This window comes from Engraulis encrasicolus, chromosome 4 (genome assembly GCF_034702125.1).
Source record: "Engraulis encrasicolus isolate BLACKSEA-1 chromosome 4, IST_EnEncr_1.0, whole genome shotgun sequence".
NCBI classification, from domain to species: Eukaryota; Metazoa; Chordata; class Actinopteri; order Clupeiformes; family Engraulidae; genus Engraulis; species Engraulis encrasicolus.
In genome coordinates this window covers 29,197,453-29,217,180 of record NC_085860.1, presented here as the reverse complement: position 1 = coordinate 29,217,180, position 19,728 = coordinate 29,197,453, and the positions used below count along the sequence as shown (strand labels likewise).

Below are 19,728 nucleotides of genomic sequence, written 5' to 3'. Positions count from 1 at the left end.
GATGAGCGTCTCAGGGCGCCCAATCCCAGAATTCCTCTCTCTCTCACACACGCACACGCCTACACCCGAACACACACGCACACACGCATGCGTGTCTCAGCACCTGGACCGACCCGGCTCGGGTTCCCCTACCGCACCTGGCAAAGCACCAACACAACACCCAACAACACACAGCAAGTAAGCGGACCGAGGACAGTACCAACCTCCTATCTCTTCAACCACACTCAATTACCACTCACCCAGAATGTCGTGCAGTCTCTCTCTATCTCTTTCTTCCTCTCTTCGCTCCCTCTCTCTCTCTCTCTCGGTCCCTCACTGTAATCTTGCTTCAACTCGCTATTTCTGTACCAGGCATACTTCTATTAAGGAGAAAATGCAGTCAGACATGCAAGGGAAGAGCCTATCGTGAGGATGCATGACTTGGAGTAAAGTAGATTACCACAATTATGCCGATTAAGAATAAATGCAACCTGATTTCACACATGACATTATAACAATTGGTTAGCAAAGGAAAACAATTAACATACAATTTTGCATGTTTTTCTTAACGGTCTGCCTTAAATGTATTAGAGTGATGCGAAGTGTGATGTGCTGCTCAGAGAGGGAACATCTGAGGCGGTAAAGACTCTCTAAGCTGGCAAGCTAAACGGGTTAAGACCTCTTCAATTACCTTGATGGAGTAAGCAGGAAAGATGAGGGGCTTACTAGCTCCCGTCCACTACCTCTGACATCCAGCATGAAAATAAACCTGCAAAACACATGATAATCTGTCACGATGGGTAAAAGAGGTTAAACCTACATGCTCAACACCATGTTCGGAGGCCAACTAGTGTTTTTGTAGAGGTTTTTTTGGGTGTCTTTCAGCATTGAAAAGTGCCTAGTTGGCGCGTACTTATCGTGTTTCGGTTTAAATCTCCCTTGCGATTCCCCCACTTCTCTTCTGCCCTCGAGCTTAATCTCTCGCTGTAAGCACTCACCCGACATTCACCAAGTATTTATTTTTAACTCCGGTAAACTATTGTCATACTTTTTTTGGTTTTGGCATGGCTCACCCTCTCGCTGCCGTGATGGTTCTATCTCAACCACTTGTCTTCTTCTCTTCAGCATCCTCTTCTGTGATCCTCTCTTTCTCTCTCTCTCCACCTCTCCCTCGCTTTCTCCCACTCTAATCTACCCTCTGCCTTTCTCTCACTTCTCCCACTTTCTTTTACCCCTCTCTCTCTCTCCCTTTGCCCCTCTTTCTGCTTTCTTTCTTTCTCTCTCTCTCTCCCTTTCCCTCTCTTCCCTGGTGCCTAGTCACATTCTGCACATGCCTTTCACAGAGCCTCTCTTTCAAATCTTCTTTCAGCTCTGCTCCATTCACAGCCATCCCCTGCCTGCCAAAACACACACACACAATGCTGCCTGTCCATCCCCATCTACATACTGTGTTTTATAACATTTCCAAACACGCAAGAGCCTCAACTTAAAAGACATAACGTTGTCATAATAACAGCTACATTGCTGGAAAAAGTAAAGTCAGTGTGTGTACTCACCCCGTAAGTAGCCAATAGAGTGAGTGTAGCTGTTCAGTTTTCTTTCATTTCAACAATGTGTGCGGCAACGGTAGTCAAGCGCAAGCAATCTGTGCCGCCACTCAGGGGCCATTGCACAAACAGCAGCATTGTGCCCCGGCTAAGTCCCTCCCCCTTGTGGCGACTCCTAGTGACACAGCCACGGCAACGGAGCCTGACAGTGACCAAAAGTGTTACATTATATTGGCTCTCTGTCTCTCTCTCTCTCACACACACACACACACACACACACACACACACACACACACACACACACACACACACACACACACACACACACACACACACACACACACACACTATAGCCATAGTAACTGTACATGACATCTGACATGACCATAACAGCAAGTGTAGAAAGACTCACCCCCTGTGTGGGCCGGGGAACACCAGTAGCCCCCTGGACCTCATCATAAGCCTCCCAACGCTCCCATTAGCATTTAAAAATAAAATAGAACAATGATGACTCCCAATGGCAACTAAGCACCACAGAGGAAACTTTTCTCCTACAGTATTTCAAAGTCTTACTCAAGATTCAGATGGAGAGGTAATCAAAGTATAAGGCACTCACTATTTGTTTTGAACAGTTACCTGGTGGTTGACATCTCAAGTCTTGTCGTCATCGTCACCTTGTCTTAGGTGCTGTTTCCACGTAGCAGGATATTTTTTTAGCAAGGTATTTTTTTCTCCTGTTGAGGTGTAAACGGGACATGTGGATAAAAATAAATCCTCCATTGTAACAAATGCGTTTCAGCCCCATAAACAGGATATTTTTTCTCCTGCTTTTTATACCTGGATTTTAAATATCTGCAACGTGGAAAGGGAAGGCCAAAACCAATGCAAAACCAATGCAACCAGGAGAAAAAAATATCCACATGTAAAAATATCCAGCTACGTGGAATCGGCACCTTAGTCAGCTTTCCATGTGGTCCCTCAGGCCTTCCAAGGGGATTTTGCTTGCAGCATACTAACATATTAGTCACAACACACACACACACACACACACACACACACACACACACACACACACACACATATATATATGCAGACCAAGATTCAAGCTATTACATATTATGTTGACAGGCACATGACTCACAAAAAACAGACACTTTTGCAAAGGGCAATTTGATCAAATGCCAAATGCCAACCAGACTAGCCCCTTAAGACGCGGCTTTATAAATTTGTTGTTACCAGTATGGCAATGACCAAGTCGTGGTGCATTACTAAAGGGCCTGTGTTGTATTGTAGTGCTATGAGAGTTACATTTCATTGACTATTACAGCGTGCCACTGGAGGTACGGCGCGCATTAAGGGGCTACGGCAATAAAGTAAGTTTTTTTTTTTTAAAGATACTTTTGGTCTTTTTTAAAGTTTATTATGGACAGGAGAGTACGAGAGGTAGACAGGAAGCGAATGGGGTGAGAGACGGGGAGGGGTTGGCAAAGGACTCGGGCTGGGAATCGAACCTGGGTCAGCCGCATGGCAGGTGAGTGCCCTACCAAATGGCCACGGCAGGGCCGGCAATAAAGTAAGTTAAAAAGGAACGTAAGTAAGGAAGTAAGGAAGAAAGTAAGGGCAGTCATGGGTAAGCAGTTAGAGCATCAGACTCGTAGCCCAAAGGCTGCTGGTTCGACCTCCAATCCGCCAGGTTGGTGGGGGGACTAATTAACCAGTACTCTCCCCATCCTCCTCCATGACTGAGGTACCCTGTCCTGCTACACTGCTCCCTTTCGGGCGCCATTGAGGGCTGCCCCCTTGCACGGGTGAGGCATAAATCCAATTTCGTTGTGTGCAGTGTGCACTTGTGTGCTGTGGAGTGCTGTGTCACAATGGCAATGGGAGGCGGATTTTCACAGTCAGGCTTTCACTTCTTCAAAAAGCGCTCACAAAATATCATCAAGGCCTCTATTTCACAGATATATAAGTTGAATCAGTATATCATATGGGTCCCTCCACACTCACTTAGCTAGACTCTAGTAATTGAACTCTGACTTGTCTTTGACTCAGACACCGGTCTTGCCAAATATCACTTTTGGACTCATCAGAGTCGGTCTTCATTTTTATTTAGAAAACTGGCAATTTATTCTAAAGTGCACTAGGATGTGGGCAGAATGGGTAGGCTACTGCAACTATGTTGTTCATTGGAAGTTTGTGCTGCCTATTGCCAAATTGTATCTTTTCATGAATATTTACTAAAATAAATTATTTATGAAAAGATACAATTTGGCAATAGGCAGCACAGTTTCAATGAACATGTGTATTTTAAATAATAAACCAATATTTACTAGTATAACCAAAGTTCAGTAAGTTTTGCAGCTAAAAATGTCTATTTCTGGACATTCAAAATGGCGGACCATGGAGAAGATCCCCCTTTTCATGTAGGCTATGAAAATTGCAATTTTCCCAGTCAGAATGAATACTTAGAATTTGGTGGTGGTGGCAAGTAGGCTGAATGGGCACCATGAATTCTGGAAATAAAATAAACTACAAAAATATCACACGGTGCACCTTTAAATCCAATAACATAGACCTACTATGTATTCACATGCAGATGCATAGCATATAATAGCCTAGTTTACCTTCATATATTAAATGTGGCCATTCATCATTTTCACTGATTTACAGTGGCAAACATGTGACTCGAACTTTACTTGTACTCTAGTCTTTTTGGACTTGTCTCTCTGACTCAAACCTCTTTGGACGTGGACTTGTCTCGGGCTTGCCTCGTCCTGGTCTTTGACTTGTCTTGGACTCTATCAAGATGGACTTGACAGCCCTGAGCCCTGGTATTTGCTGCCTATAACTAGTTATGATATTGTTCCTAGAACAAACACACAAGTCACTTCAATACCAAGTTTGATCTTGACTGCCTATATTACATTCTGAAATGAAAACATTGAAACTAACTCTTGGGAAATGTTCTTTACAATGTATCAACACATCTACTTACTAGGCATACTGGTCGACATCTCAACTCCACTGCAGATGGTGGCGGTAATGAACCAAGTGTTGTTTTTGCCGACTCCAAAATGAAAGAAGAAGAGGGATTCCAAGAGGCCGTAGACAAACATGGCGGCCTTCGTGATTGCAAGCCGTCCGTCGAATGTCCTTCCCAGGATATCGGGTAAGGGTGTGCTAAAGGTCTTTCCTATTTGCTTATTATCTTTCGCACTTCAAAACACATACTTTGGAGAGCTGATGTAAACCAAAATTATACCTCTTGAAATTCCACCTTGTTTGCCCCATGACGATCACCTTCCTGACAGCTAACTGTTAACATAGCGGTAGCCTAGGGAAACTTAGCTACCCTACTGCTGTGTAACCTGCCTGTCTAGTCTGTCTAATTATGTAGCAAATATTACCAGGCTAGTTTCCATTTAAACGTTCATAATTGTGTGGAGAGGGTGCGGCCGTGTTGGTCATTTTGTGTTTGCCGAGCTTTTCGTAATTAGCAGGAATGCTGCCAAAAAAAATCTTCTGACCACCGGCTCTGACAACTGATCCACCGCTCAAACGTCAAATCAACTGCCCATATGTCATGTATCTCAGTGCTCGTTATCAAGAAGTGAAGTTCACTGTATCCAAATGCACTGTATGTCTGTCAAGATATCTAGTGTCCACAGCAGCAACCTAACTTATTTATTTAACCAATGCAGATACACATTCAGTAACTTAGGCCGACCGATGGTTCGACTCTTACTAGTCTATTTTGTTTCACTATCTATGACTGTAGTAAAGTAACCAGACAGTATCATCAGCCATGAAGTGTGCATCATTCTGATGTGGTAATTCTGACTGTGACAAACCCAACCTATTGGAGAAACAGCAACTTTCATGTGTTTATTCCAGATCCAGGGAGATTTATATCACAATAAACACAAACATGGCATATTGAAGTTTATATAGAGGTTTGTTATGGATTCTGAAATGTCAAGACTGCTAAATTGCAGCTGGGGTATCTTGGTTATCTGTGCCCTGTGGTTGCCTGCACAGACATGTAGATGTGTATATAACATGTCTATGGTCGACTCTGTCTGTATGTATTGATGTGACTTTTCCAGCACTTTGTTGACTGTTTGCATGTGTCTGTTCCACCTGACAGCGACGGTGTCCCCAGTGGTGCTTTCTGCGGTTCCGGTGACCGTCCCGAACCGAAAGGTCCACCATGCCCTCATCCCCCGAGGAAAAGGCGGGCGCTCCTCCGCCAGCGGCATCTCTGCCACGGTGTTCGGTGCCACCGGGTTCCTGGGCAGATATGTTGTCAATCGCCTTGGTAGGTTTGTTTAATGGCTCTGGCAGCATTATTCCAGCTTTTAGCCTTTATCATTTTTGCATGTGCCATATTGTGTTAGAATTATATTATATTGCTATTGTGCTGGTACTTTTGTGAAATATACAAATATATCCCAAGGTGTTTAAAGGGGACATGCATGCTTTCCTGAAAAAAAACATACTTGTTTTTTTAAATGTTTCAAATTTTCACATTTTCATCAAACCGAATGGCAGTAATAGTAGTAGTTGTCCCATCTGTTAAATTACACTGCACTTGGTGTGGTATGCCAACATGGTGGCATGTTGGAGTGGGTTTTATTGTATGAACAATGCTGATTTTTGTGAATGTCTTCCCCTTGTAGGCCGCATAGGATCCCAGATAGTGATTCCTCACCGCTGTGACCAGTATGACCTCATGTACCTGAGGCCCATGGGGGACCTTGGACAGATCATGTTCATGGTAAACCAACTATCAACTACTGTCAAGCAGGGCTGTAGTACTCAAGTCTGAACTCAGACTTCAGTATGGACTCGAGTCCATTTTATTTTGGACTTGCTAGAAGTTGGACTTGTCTTAGGGTCAGACACTGGTCTTGGCCAAATATGGCCTTGGACGCACCCGAGTCTGACGTAATTTTGATTAGAACACTGGCCATCGTAGATTCTAAAATGGGGCTTGAAATCCAATAACATAGTAGTTTATCTTTACATGCACAGCAAATAGGTTTAATTCAAACATTTGCTTTATTGACATTCATCACTTTCATTGATTCACACTTGGTTTTGTCTTGGACTTCCTGGTAATCCTGGTCTTTGACTACAAAGATGGACTTGACTACAGCCCAGTGGCCAAGTGTCAACTTCTCACAACTTGTTATGAAAACTGAATATAATATAGGCAAAAGTTAAAGTCAACCCAAGTTATTACGCCACACCAAACACTGAAATTTAGACCCCGTTAACACGCATATGGATGATGTTGTTGTTTAGTTTTTTTCATTTTAGAGAGATTTCTAAAGACGCACCTGAAACGTATATGTGTAAACAAGAACAATGCATGTTTTTAAAATTGATGATGTGAGTGCTACCGTGGTGAATGGCTAAATCCGATGGCTAGGGATTCCATATTGCGCATTGATTTATGTTGACATAACGACCAAGATTTCCTTTATCCGTATGTTGGGTAAATGGGATATAAAAAAATCCATTTAGATAAATATCCACGTGTGGAAACCAGGCCCTAACCACAACACAATTGCACAGCCTTTAGCTTTACTTAGAATGTATGCAGGCAGGTCGCAGCAGTGCATCAGAATCATAAATGATTGGCTTAGTGAATGAAATCAAGAAAGTATTGAATCGTAACATTAAAGTAGGCGGAAGTAAACGTGATTGCAACAAATGATTTTGTTTAGAAAGATATTCTCCTCTGATCATCCTCCTGTGGTTGCTTTTTCTTTTTCAGGAATGGGATGCGCGGGATAAGGAGTCAATCAAGGAGGCCATAGCTCATTCAAACGTGGTGATCAACCTCATAGGAGAGGAGTGGGAGACCAGGTTTGTATCAGCTTTTGACATATTATTTAAGGCCTATGTCTGTGCTATAGTGTGCCAAGAAACTGGATTGGGCTTTACCCATTATTACTAATGTACAGTGTTATCGCTCCGTCAAATTATATGTGTCCTAAATGTCTCAACAAAAAGTAATTACTCTTATTATGTATTTTTCTTTTAAAGGAATTACCGGTTTGAGGATGTGTTTGTGAACATCCCGCAGCAGATCGCTAAAGCATGTCGTGAAGCTGGAGTCTCTAAGTTCGTCCATGTTTCCCACCTGAACGCTGATATACGTAGCCCGTCCAAATACCTGAGGAATAAGGTACGATTCACAAGTTCTTTAGCCTGTTCTGCACAGCTTTAAAGGGACACTGTGCAGGAAATGGTCAAAAAAGGTACTGCAACTATGCTGCTCATTGGAACTGGGCTGCCTATTGCCAAATTTGATCTTTACATGAAAGTTTACTAAGTAATAAACTAATATTTTCTAGTATGGTCCAAGTACAGTCATTTTTTGCAGCTAAAAATGGCTATTTCTGGAAATTCCAAATGGCGGACCATGGAGAAGATCCCCCTTTTCATATATGAAAAATGCAATTTTTCCAGTCATAATGAATACTTAGAATTTGATGGTGGTGGTAAGTATTCATGAAAAAGGTAACATTAGTGAATGGGCAGCATGAATTCTGGAAATAAACAACTAAAAATCTCACATAGTGTCCCTTTAACGCATACAAGTCCTTGTTTGCAGTGACCGTTTTTCCCACATAAAAGCTAAAAGAAGACTTAACGTTTTTTTATGGAATTTAAATTTTAAAGTTGAACAGTTCAGTTTCATCGGTTTTCAATCTATTCAAAGCAACTCTGGCTCTTACAGTCTGAAAACGAAGTGACCTGATGACAGAATGCTCTAAATTAACAACTGGCCAAATGCTGGTGAAATTTCAGTTTGGCTGGTAGAAAAGACCAACTTATAGCCACTATGACCCATTAGTGAGTGTGTATTTGACTAGTACGTTTGAAATCTACTAGCCATTTTGGCTGATGATGAGTCCTGGGTGTGTGAGCCGTGTTGTCCTCTTGGTCCTCTGTTGATCCTCTCACCGTGATGATGTTTTATTGGCTGCAGGCTGTAGGGGAGCTGGCCGTGAGGGATGAGTTTCCTGACGCCATCATCATGAAGCCAACAGAATACTTCGGGAGAGAGGATAGATTCTTCAATCATTATGCCAGTACGTCTCTACATTTAAATTGCTTTGTTGCAAAATGACGTATATTCGCTGTAAAGAATTTTGGGAAATTGATATCATTCATTCACAGTATTTTTTCAATAGACTATTACTTGAGCTAATTGAAGGCCTAATTGTTTTTAAAATCCAGGATTTAAAAAAAAAAAAAAAATGTACGTCTCTTTACGATGAAGCTCTTAATTTGTTATTATGGTATACAGTAATCATGCAGAAAACTAAATTAGTTATTAGATTATTAAGCCATTCATTCTGTTATCTTTCTTTCTAAGACATGCGTTGGTTTGGCAAAGGTGTGCCCCTTATTGCAATGGGAAAGAAGACTGTCAAACAGCCTGTTCATGTGAGTATTTTTGAAGTGTGTAGTTCTCATTTGGACAGAGAAGAAACCTGTTGGCTGGGGAAATGTCCAATATGGGACAAAATCAAAGCACAAATGCATAACTTACGGCAGGGGTGGGCAATTATTTTGGACCAAGGGCCACACTGGGTTTAGACTATTGACAAAAGGGCCAGATATCACTGACAACTTGTTGGCATAATAAGACATGATGTATGCTGGCATAACTTGTTGACTAATACATTCCTGCACATTATATTGGAATGTATTTCTTTTTTGTAAAGGCTCTGTGGGCCATATGAAATATTTCAGCGGGCGCATGTGGCATTGTGGCCCCAGACTTGAGTTTGCCTAGCCTGGTGAACCAGCGCCACCCACTGGACGGCAAAATGTTTTGTCTACGGGTGGGTCTGGCCTCGCATAATGATTCAATGAAGCCAGAATGCCATGAATCTGGCAAACCAATTACAACGCAAAGATGTGTTTTGTATCAAAGCGGGCAGGGTTTTGAGGGAAGGTTGTTCTCATCAACAATCTTCGGATGTATTATGCATCGAGGCCAGACTAAATTAGACATCCACATTTAGTCTGGTTTATCAGGCTAGAGTTTGCCCACATCTGGCTTACGGAAAGGTTAAATGCTTTATTATTGTCTTGAGCCAGAACCACCATAAACTCGAGGTCTTTATTTCTTGTGCTGTTTCTGCAGGTGGTAGATGTGGCCAAGGCTATTGTGAACGCCATCAAAGACCCTGAGGCAGTTGGAAAAACCTACGCGCTTGTTGGGTAAGAACATGTCCCTATTTATTGAGGATACAGATGGCTTGGAAGTTGTGGATTAATTAAGTCTATGAAGTCACTTTCAGACTCCTGCAAAGGACTAGGCAAGCTTAATCCACTTCTGTTCACATCTCATTTCAAAGTCTTTCCAGGAAAGAAAAGGGGAGAAGCTATGCATTCTTGTTTTGAGCTAATAGTCTTTGCTGTATGATTTAGCTGATATGCAGTTCTGTATGGCACCTTGAAATCCAAATAGGAATGAAGCTTTGCTGCCTTAAAACATTCTTCAAACATACAGCTACTTTAATGGACCCTCTTTCCTTAATGTGTGTAATAAAGTATCTCTCTACTCGACTTATTGCAGACCCAACAGGTATCTGCTGCATGACCTGGTAGAATACATCTATGCCATCGCCCACAGGCCTTTTGTGGCCTACCCCATGCCCCGCGTCCTCTTCCAGTGAGTATACATGGGTTCTACATTTTGTTTATAACCTGACTGCGCGAAACTCAACCTCTGATTGTTGGAAACCGCTGTCGGTCAAAATATTAGCTCACGTGGTTGGCTGCCAGTGTCTTACCCTTCCTCTTAACCCATTGTGTCCTGGAGCAACATATACGCTGCATTCAGGTTCTTGAGATTTGAGCTTTTTTATTAAAAATGTGGGAAAGTTAGGGCAGAAAAAACACATTCTAATGCAAAATGAAGGTTCTAGCTTTTAAATGCTACTTATTTGATGTTTTTATGTGCTTCGGAGGCTGAGATATTTAGGTTTTAATAGGCAGAAGGCACCTTTTCCCAAAAAGGGCTTAGGCTAAAATGGGTTTACACCGTGTTTATAAACAAAACAAAAACATGTATTGGGGATGCTCGAGGAATTACACACGTTGATTAATATCATCAGTGCTGTGTTGTACAGTATACTGTGATTCTGTTTAGCAAGATGGTATGGTAATTTAATATTTCATGGAGACCGATTGCATATTAGAAAATTAACTGTTCATTTTGTGTTGCAGTTTGATCGCTGGCTTTTTTGAGAAAACTCCTTTTGAGCCCTGGATCACCCGAGACAAGATCGACCGGGTAGGTGCAAAATCCACTGAAAATAGGTTTAATACTTGTTCTGTGGATTTGCTGTTTTGAAAATAAGCAGATAATTGTTTGTGTGTATTTTACTATTTTCAACCAAACTTGCACAAATTTAGTAAACTCAGGCACGTTTGAATGTGATGCATGACAACTGCCCATCAAGGTGTGTGCAGACACGATACCCTAAAGCAATTACACACGAAAATATAAGCACAACTGGTCTCCTTTAAATGGCATTGCCTGCAAAGCAGTGTTTTGTTTCACATCTTAATTTCTGTTCCACAACTAGTTCAACAGTACAAGAAATGTGGTCTCCTTGCTTCAAGTCACTCAAACCTGTAAACGTCAAGTTTTAATGCGTGTTTTCAATTTGTTTGCTTTGTTGTTGTAGTTCCACACCACAGACATGAAGTTTCCCGGGCTGCCGGGGCTGGAGGACCTGGGTATCACTCCCGCCACAGTAGAGCAGAAGGCCATCGAGGTGCTCCGCCGCCACCGCCGCTCCAGGTTCCTGGATGCCGAGCTGGGAGAAACTAAACCTGCGAAGACCGTTAATATCTAGACTACGTAGCTCCATCAATGTCATGCGTCTCCCAATGGCTCTGTTGTTGATGTGATATTCTTTCTGCCATTTAAAAACTTCTGTACATAAAATAAAATAATAATTCACAAAAAAGTTTTCTGACTGGTTGTCTTGTGATTATTTTCTAAACATGTCTGTGTTGCATAACACTATCTTATCACAGCTTACAAGTGATGGTGAACAATCATATTCTTTCAGAAACATTGGTTTTATGTAATGTTTTATTCATTCAAAAACAATCAGTGGTCATTCTTTACATTTTACTATAGAGCTCACAAAAAAAATGTTCATTGCAAAGTGGTATAACCCCAACTTAAAAATAGGAAATTTGGCGATAAAAATCAAAAGGTGCACCCATGTGATTCTCAGTAGGTGCTAACAAAAAATTACACTTTTTTTTTTCTTTCTTAACATAACACCAAAGTAACAATATAAATCAACAGCAAAGTAACAGTCTGGGCCACGTTGCCCTTCTTCTGATCAAAGGTCTGTAGTAGCTATTCCTCACAAGGCCACTTGTATCAGACATTCCCTATTGCTTCATCCTTTCAAGTTTCGCCATTTCTCTGTATGGTTTTAAGCTAGTTAATCACAGTTTTGCAAATTCTTAAAAAAAAAAATAAAAAAAACACTGTCACAATTATCACACATCAAAAGCTGCTGTGCTGCTGGTGCAGCATAAGTTCACATTGTGTGGATGTGAGCTTTATCTAAAGCTCCACAAGTGTTGCTAATACAAGGAGACAATATTTTATGGTCTATTTGATGGAAGATCACAGACCTGGAATCCCATGCAAGAAAATGTTTTTTTTTTAAACTATGCAGCCATCAACTGCAACAATAATTCAGTATGTCTTGCACCTTGACAGTGGGTGCACAGTTGTGCTCGATCTTTCCACCCTAACCTTGCAAGAAACCTGACCATTGGGCTCAGTAGGGTCAACTCAGTTCTGTGTGACACTGTAGGTCTGGTCCCCGTGTTACTGTGGTAAATTCTCCAGCACAAATCTCTCCCACTTCTTCTGCCATATTGCCAAAGCTTTGTTCTTCTGCTCAGGAGACAAGGAACTGTACCTGGAGAGAAAGAAAAGGTATGTTGTTTGGACAGTGACAAGAAAATGTCCTGCATGTCAGTGTTTACATTTTTTTTTTCCGACTTGCAAGTTGTTTGCAAGGTCCATAATTCACTCCAGTGTCCACAGAAAATGTCCTATATTTGGCAACCAATTCAATGAAAACCCATTTGTGGCTCCTAGTGTAACAATTGCTACGGTTACGTGACAATTTTAATTCCGAATTAACTCACTTTAATTCTGAATTAAGCTTAATTCCTCTTTGAAAACATCATGTAAAACACCTCTTAATTCGGAATCAAAGATCAAAGTCAACTCGATGGAACTATTTAATTCGGTATTGTGAATACGGAATTAAAAACACCATGTAAACGTAGTGAAAAAGGTGCAATACAACACAATATTCGGTATATGCAATACTGTACTTACTTAATAGAATTAATAGCAAACTCTTTAAGCGTGCCCACGTCCGCCTTGAGTCCAGCGATGCCCACGAAGGCCTCGTAGAAGTCATAGGAGAGGCCGCAGGCCCCGAACAGGGCAGGGTCATCCGAGCTGACCACCAGAGGGTGTCCCTCCGACATCAGCACCGCCGCCGGATGGTTACGCAGGTCGGACACCAACTTCAGCACCTGGGCATGGATGGACACATGGACGCATACGGATGGACAACTGAGAGATAAACGGCTGCATGCATGTCACATTTACTGCACGGAACTTGTTTTTGTTGTATCTACACGACGACAATTGGTAATATGAACATGGGATGGACAAATGGATGTACATATGGACATCTGAGAGGTCATACCCCTCAATATCAAGGTGCTGGTTACACATAAGCAGATATTTTAAGGTGTGGATATCTTTATATCCGTTAACGTAATAAATGACGTGGATAAAAATAAACAACATTGTGACAGGTGCATTTTAAACTGCTAAATTGGGTATTTTTAAACGAGCTTTCCAAAACTGTTTACATGTTAATGATGGGCCAAAACCAATGCGTTTAAAAAAAAATGTCCATATACGAGTTAACAGCTTACAAAACACACAGGTATGCTGGTGTAAGTTGTATGTGACATTGCATTTTTGGTAACCTAACAAAGACATATTTTTGATTGGTGGTGAAGCAGAACTCGATCATTGATGAACAACTACTACACAGAGTACAGGACAGTGTTTGTAACAGCTTCATGAAAAGAAGTTTGGTGGATTTGTGTTTACCTGGTTGGATATGGGGCAAACCTCCACCGCCACCCCCATCTGTCTGGAGAGCGCCTTGGCAGTTGGGTGGTGCACGAGAGCAAACCCGTGCCCAATTCGGGACGTGTTCAACAGTAGAGCATCCAGCATGTTCTGATCCACCTCTGTGCCTTGGAAGTCTAAAATGAATTATAAAAAGATACTATTTTTAATTAACTATATTCATTTAAATCATCAGCTTCAGAAGTGCAATATATTGTATATATACACCACACACACACACACACACACACACACACACACACACACACACACACACACACACACACACACACACACACACACACACACACACACACACAATACAATACAATATGCTGATTCTAAAACATTTGAAGTTTGAAGAGATTTGTTGCAAAATGATGTTAACGTTCATGTCCTTTAATCAATGTGCCAATTCTTGCAATTACTTTTTTGCATCTTGAGCCATATGGAAAAGAATGAATGTGCGGAAGCTGTGAGAACTGCCTGAATCTGCCATTTGTAAGCTGACAGAAATAAAGAAAGAAAGAAAGAAAAAAAATAATAATAACGAGGCATAGGCTATAAATGACTGTCTGTGTTTTGTATGGGTCATTTTGTGATAATATCTATTAATAAATATACTTTGTAGGTTCTCACCAAAACTATCTAATAATCTCACTATTTAATGTATGTGATTGATTATTGTTAATAAGATACATAAAATGTTTGACACTATTATGGTAGATATGCTGCTGTAAGGTTGGGTATCAGTTTCAACCCATATTTATGAACTATTGACCTAAAGTTAGATTTTGAAAACACGTGTCCCTGGCCTACTAACACAGTAGTCTAATGATAAAATACTGTGAATGAACTTGATTGTCAATGCCCAGTAAAAAATCAATTCCCCAAAGTTTTCCAAAATGGATATAAGTCATGTCAAATCATTTTCCACTTTAATATGGCATTACCAGTCTCTCCTGCATGGAAGAAGTAGGGCATAGACACTCCCCGCTCAGCAGGCAGGGAAAGGGCTTTGCTGAAGTACCACAGAGGCCTTCCACTGTCCTCTCGGCCCACCTACACACAAGACACAAAACAAAAGCACATGTGACATGCATTGGCTAATTAGTCATTTTTACAAGGACTTACTTACATTACATTACATTGCACTTAACTTTTATCCAAAGCGACCTGCAGTTACAAGGTATTGGTTACAGTCCCTGGAGCAATGTGGGGTTAGGTGCTGAGCTCAAGGGCAGGTCAGCCATGGAGTGCGGAAGGCAGTGGAAGGGTGGGATTTGAACCTGCAACCCTCTGATCTTATTACAATGTAACAACATGGAGTGCAATGTTATTACGGTATAACATTATTCCATGATATGCCAAGGACCTACTGTATATATTAACTAAACACTATCCTCCAAAACTATATTTTCACAATTAAAACTATTAGACTATTAAGAACTATATGCAAGTTCCTTTGAAGGCTTGCATGCAGATGTACTTACCAAGTCAAATCCAGCCATCAACTCTGGGAAATCCTTCTGCAGTTCAATTGCATCCTCTAGGGCGTTTGTCAACTCTGTTGCATTTATTCCTCTGTGACAAACAAACAATTGTGTTCAGTCAGTGTAAAGCACAGCTTAAGACCTCTACATAACAAAACCTGCACCATGCCTTGTTGAATCCAACAGTACCTGTGTGCAGTGACAATCACCCGGCATCCAAAAAAGTCTTGATGTTTCCCTAGAAAATCTTTTAATTCGTCCTGATAAGCTTTCATTGTCCAGAATCGACTGTTTACGGTTCCATCCAGCTCATAAGTCTGTCAAATGGCAAGGAAAAAAAATAGCAGACATCATACAATAATAGCAACTTTTGGAGTAGAACAGAGCTCAAAATATTGATATTGTGCAATGTTCAGACTCAGACACTTGTACATATCTAAAATACAGCTGATGTCTTATTAATACAGTATTACAAAAAAAACACATAAAACACAGAAGCATGAGACAATGAAAAGCATGTATTAATAATAACTGTCAAAACTGTAAAAAAAAAAAAAAAGAACTTGATGTATTGAGGAAACAAAAACAAAGACAAAACAGAGACAAAACTTTAAGCATTATCCACATGCACCACAGTGAGAACGTATCTTTTATCATGACACATATCATATTTCAAGATTGCCCTTCAACAGTTAAATGCGTACCGGTGGTAGCAGTGCCCTCAGCTCCAAGTACATGACGTTATCAGCATTGAACTGTTTCAGACCCTCATAAAAGTAGTCTTTGAACACAGGAGCGTGTGTGACCAACCCCCACACTGCAAGGAAGGCTTCTTCAAACCTCTTCCAAACCACATCTTGATTGGGATAGGCCACCTCTGGATTATCCGAATAGAGTGTAAGGTTGCGCATTAAACTGTGAAGGAGAAAAAAAAACGTTTAAAAAAATGAGTATCTTAATTAGCAATTACGTGTAATAATTGACCATTTTGAACCACAGGCAAACGAATGCAGGCAAATTAGGGGTATTCAGTTAAACCTTTGGTCAAAGTCTGTCGTGTTGCCAACTTTGGCCCTCAGATTATCCAGCAGCATCCACTGAGAGCAAGGAGGAGATGATTTGGGTTGACGCAAGGAGAACGTAAACCGCACAGACGACGTGTCAGTGAAGCAGACATAGCAATGTGGCCTGTATGTGACATTTTTCACCAGCCAGTCCACATCCACCATGGCAAAGTCATGGACATGCAGTGCTCCACCTGAAAAAGAATGAAAGAAACTATTTAAACACAACTGTTCTGATAGAAACAGACATACACATATTGTGCACAATATTGAAAGTGGCGTATTCTTAAGTACAATAATATTGTTTTACAACACCTTTAGGCATCTTCTGCAATAAACTGAACAGTTGGCTTTGCTCGATAAGGTCTTTGGCCTGAAAGAAATGCATGGCAGGTGGAAAATCTTCACTCTCCATCTCCTGTTGCTTCAGTTTATCCAACAGAGCGTTGAACTGCAGTTCAGCCTCGGACAGGACCATCCTACCACCTGTTTGTTGGGATCTCTCCTTCCTGATCAAGGACTCCCTGTAACTGGGATCGGGCATGGCAGTACTCAATGCAGCAATGCCCAACACCAACAGCATTGGTGGTGATAACTTTGTTGATTTAATGGTAACTTTTAAAGAACTTGCAGACATTTTTGCTTCAATGCTTGTGTCTTCTTAAAATAAAAATAAGAGTCTTGTGCATGTAACCACCCAAGGCACAGAACCAGTTGGGAAAAAAATCCCAGAATCCAAATACATGCATTAATGTTTAGGTCTTATTATGCTCATGTATGGTAATGCACTACTCCATATTGCTATTGTTGTGGTCAAGGGCAGAGTCAATTGGGAACCATATGGAACATAATTTTACCACTAATTATTATCTGTCGACTACAGACAAGTGGTTACACTTTTTACAGTTTAGCTACTAGTCTTCAATGTATTTATTTATTTATTTTTTTACCACAGAACAGTTTATATTGACATGTGGCATTTGTTGGTTAAAAGATAAATGGCAGTCACCTCCACTTCAATGCTGTGGACTTTCATAAATGTTCCCATTCCTCAAATGCACCATAGCCAATAGGCTACTTTGCGAAAGGCACTGTACGCACTGACCTCTAAAAGGGTTTGAATCAGTATCAGTGGTTTGAATATTCCTATGTTACAGACGTGGCTGCAATTACGATTATCTCGCGAGTGAGAACACACACTCAGCAGCACCTGTTGACCAACTGATCCCAAAAACCACCTCAGTAAAAAACAAAACAAAACACTAATTTCTCTACAATAGGGCATACGTAGCGCAAATCGACTCGTAGCTTCCACAAAATGCTAACGTCCGCATGCGATTCTATCAAAATAGAAACATGTCTACAAAGATAACGTTCCTGTTTTTGTTTACAAAGGATTACACGTCACTCTCCTTCGTCTTTTTCAGGTTCTCAGGTTTCAGGCTGACACCCCAGTCAGCCAACGCATCACTGCCACCAACTGGACTGGAAGTGTAAGTAGACCAAGTATGACAGGCCCAGACATTTTTTCATCAGTTTTCATCCTTTTGGCTCTAATACCCCACCACATTAGATTTGAAATAAAACAACCCATCTGTACATTAACTATAGACTCTCAGCATTCATTTAGGGTGCTTAGCTCCAAATCGCATTAACAGGACAGAAATTGCAGTCATTTTTGTGTGATCTGTGCACTTCTAAAGGGATCATAAGTAATTGGATAGTCGGCTGTTCAATTATACCCCAGTCATGTGTGTGCTATTCCCTTATCATCCCATTAACAAGATGTAAATAAAAGGCCTTACAGTTCATTATAAGCGGTTCATTTTCATTTCCATATATTGTTACAGAATTTCCATGAGATCCAAAGTCCTTCTGTCACCACCAGTGATGCAAGCTAGCATTAGGTTGAAAAATCATAAACAAAGGAGGAGAGAGATATTGTTGATGTTGATGTTGTATATATTGTTAAAAAAGTAATACTAGCAAAATCCCCACCAAAATACCTGGCAAACTATGAAAACAAATACACTGAACAGATTATATCAGTGGGATGAGACAAGCATTCTTTATCAGGTGAACACAAATCTAGATGATTCACAACAAGATGTAAACAATTGTTGAGCATCAACAATAGCAATACCAGATTTGCCTTTGTCAAACAATCAAAAAAAAAAGAAGACTGTATAGGTCTGGAACTATTGTATACCTCTGCCTCATCTGTGAAAGAGGCGGTGAGCTATTTACAGTCTGCTTTTAACAAGGTATAAGACTCCCTGGTAGAACTTAAGTTGGTACAAAATGCTATAAAAAACTAAATTCATGATTTTCACACGTTCACGCACACCATGTAATGATAGCATTTTCACAACAAATGGAACACAGTTAGAAAATGTATCCTATAAATACCTAGGAATATGGTTGGATGATAAACTGTCTTTTAGTACACATATTGACTGCCTCTTAAAAAAACTTGGACCCAAATTGGGTTTTTATTTTAGGCAAAGAAAGTGTTTTCCTTACAAAGCAAGAAAGTGGTTGGTAGAGAGCACCTTCCTCTCGGTATTAGATTATGGGGATATCATATACAGTCCCAGGAAAAAGTTTGTACACCCTTTGAAATTTCTTACCTTTCCGTCAAAATTGGTCATAAAACATGGTCTGATCTTCCCAGAAATCACAAGAAGGATCAACCAGAGTCTGCTTTAACTAATTCAACCCAAACATTTACAAGTTTTCATGTTTTCATTGGCCATAAGATGTGAACATTCACAGGACAGCAAGGCATAAGTAAGTACACCCTTGCATTCAATAGGTTTTAACCCTAAGTTAGTCGCAATAACCTCAACCAGATGTTTCCTGTAGTTGCAGATCAGATTAACAAAACAATCTGGATGTATCTTGTCTCCCTCTTCTGTAGAAAACTGCCTCTCGTCAGCAAGGTTTGTGGGATGTCTGGAGTGCATAGCTTTCTTGACTTCATGCCATATAATCTCAATTGTTTTTTATCAGGGCTTTGACTGGGCTATTGCAGAATGTGTATTTCATTATTATGAAGCCATTCTAAAGTCGATTTGCTTCTAAAGTATGGGTTGTTGTCACATTTCAGCACCCATCCTCTTGTGTGCTTCAACTGTGTGACAGACTACCTCACTTTTTTCTGTAAAATATCTCGATAAACTTCTGAGTTCATTGTTCCACTGATAATAGCAAACTGGAAAGGGCCTGAGGCAGCAAGGTAGCTGCATATAATGATGCTCCCGCCACCATACTCGAAGGTGCAGATGATGTTTTGGTGAAGGTGTGGCTCTCCAGTTCTCCTCCAAACATGACATTGTGTGTTCCCCTGAACAATTCAACTTTGGTTTCAACGTTGGTCTACAGAATATTTTGCAGTAATTCTATGAAGCATA

At 40.7% G+C, this 19,728-nt stretch overlaps 2 protein-coding genes and 1 long non-coding RNA gene across 6 annotated transcripts; 1 reads left to right on the top strand and 2 right to left on the bottom strand.

Annotated features, from left to right (window-relative positions):
• Positions 1–9: 9 nt before the first annotated feature.
• Positions 10–1,480, bottom strand: LOC134446802 (uncharacterized). The gene is made up of 3 exons (XR_010034501.1): positions 671–1,480; positions 240–359; positions 10–137 (listed from the first exon to the last, which is right to left on the bottom strand). It is a non-coding gene; the product is annotated as an uncharacterized LOC134446802 (long non-coding RNA).
• A 3,098-nt stretch (positions 1,481–4,578) lies between these two features.
• On the top strand, positions 4,579–11,527 carry ndufa9a (NADH:ubiquinone oxidoreductase subunit A9a). Its single transcript, XM_063197103.1, has 11 exons — positions 4,579–4,695; positions 5,674–5,844; positions 6,206–6,303; positions 7,309–7,400; positions 7,581–7,722; positions 8,530–8,632; positions 8,920–8,990; positions 9,697–9,773; positions 10,132–10,227; positions 10,785–10,851; positions 11,249–11,527. The coding sequence occupies exons 1-11, from the start codon at positions 4,641–4,643 to the stop codon at positions 11,417–11,419; spliced, it is 1,143 nt and encodes a 380-aa protein (XP_063053173.1). The 5' UTR covers positions 4,579–4,640; the 3' UTR covers positions 11,420–11,527.
• A 533-nt stretch (positions 11,528–12,060) lies between these two features.
• ada2a (adenosine deaminase 2a) lies at positions 12,061–17,773 on the bottom strand. Of its 4 annotated transcripts, none has more exons than XM_063197100.1 (10): positions 17,325–17,772; positions 16,631–16,845; positions 16,290–16,509; positions 15,956–16,166; positions 15,441–15,568; positions 15,252–15,342; positions 14,712–14,820; positions 13,738–13,895; positions 12,943–13,145; positions 12,061–12,514 (listed from the first exon to the last, which is right to left on the bottom strand). In XM_063197100.1, exons 2-10 carry the CDS (start codon positions 16,791–16,793, stop codon positions 12,421–12,423), a joined length of 1,377 nt encoding a protein of 458 aa, XP_063053170.1. In that variant the 5' UTR covers positions 16,794–16,845; positions 17,325–17,772; the 3' UTR covers positions 12,061–12,420. The 4 variants fall into 4 exon arrangements, with proteins under 4 accessions (XP_063053170.1, XP_063053171.1, XP_063053169.1 ...); XM_063197101.1 differs by having other exon boundaries at positions 16,631–16,688; XM_063197099.1 differs by having other exon boundaries at positions 16,631–17,773.
• Between the last annotated feature and the right edge of the window lie 1,955 nt (positions 17,774–19,728).

What these genes read in the sequence shown, in the direction of transcription:
- ndufa9a (XM_063197103.1), top strand. Translation starts at nt 4,641, where the DNA reads ATGGCGGCCTTCGTGATTGCAAGCCGTCCGTCGAATGTCCTTCCCAGG. An exon ending in TGTCCTTCCCAGGATATCGG is followed by an intron (nt 4,696 to 5,673) that starts GTAAGGGTGTGC and finishes TCCACCTGACAG; the next exon opens with CGACGGTGTCCCCAGTGGTG. An exon ending in CCAAATACCTGAGGAATAAG is followed by an intron (nt 7,723 to 8,529) that starts GTACGATTCACA and finishes TATTGGCTGCAG; the next exon opens with GCTGTAGGGGAGCTGGCCGT.
- ada2a (XM_063197099.1), bottom strand. Translation starts at nt 16,952, where the DNA reads ATGTCTGCAAGTTCTTTAAAAGTTACCATTAAATCAACAAAGTTATCA. An exon ending in TTTGCCCCATATCCAACCAG is followed by an intron (nt 13,146 to 13,737) that starts GTAAACACAAAT and finishes ATCCATGCCCAG; the next exon opens with GTGCTGAAGTTGGTGTCCGA. An exon ending in TTTGCTATTAATTCTATTAA is followed by an intron (nt 12,515 to 12,942) that starts GTAAGTACAGTA and finishes CTTTCTCTCCAG; the next exon opens with GTACAGTTCCTTGTCTCCTG.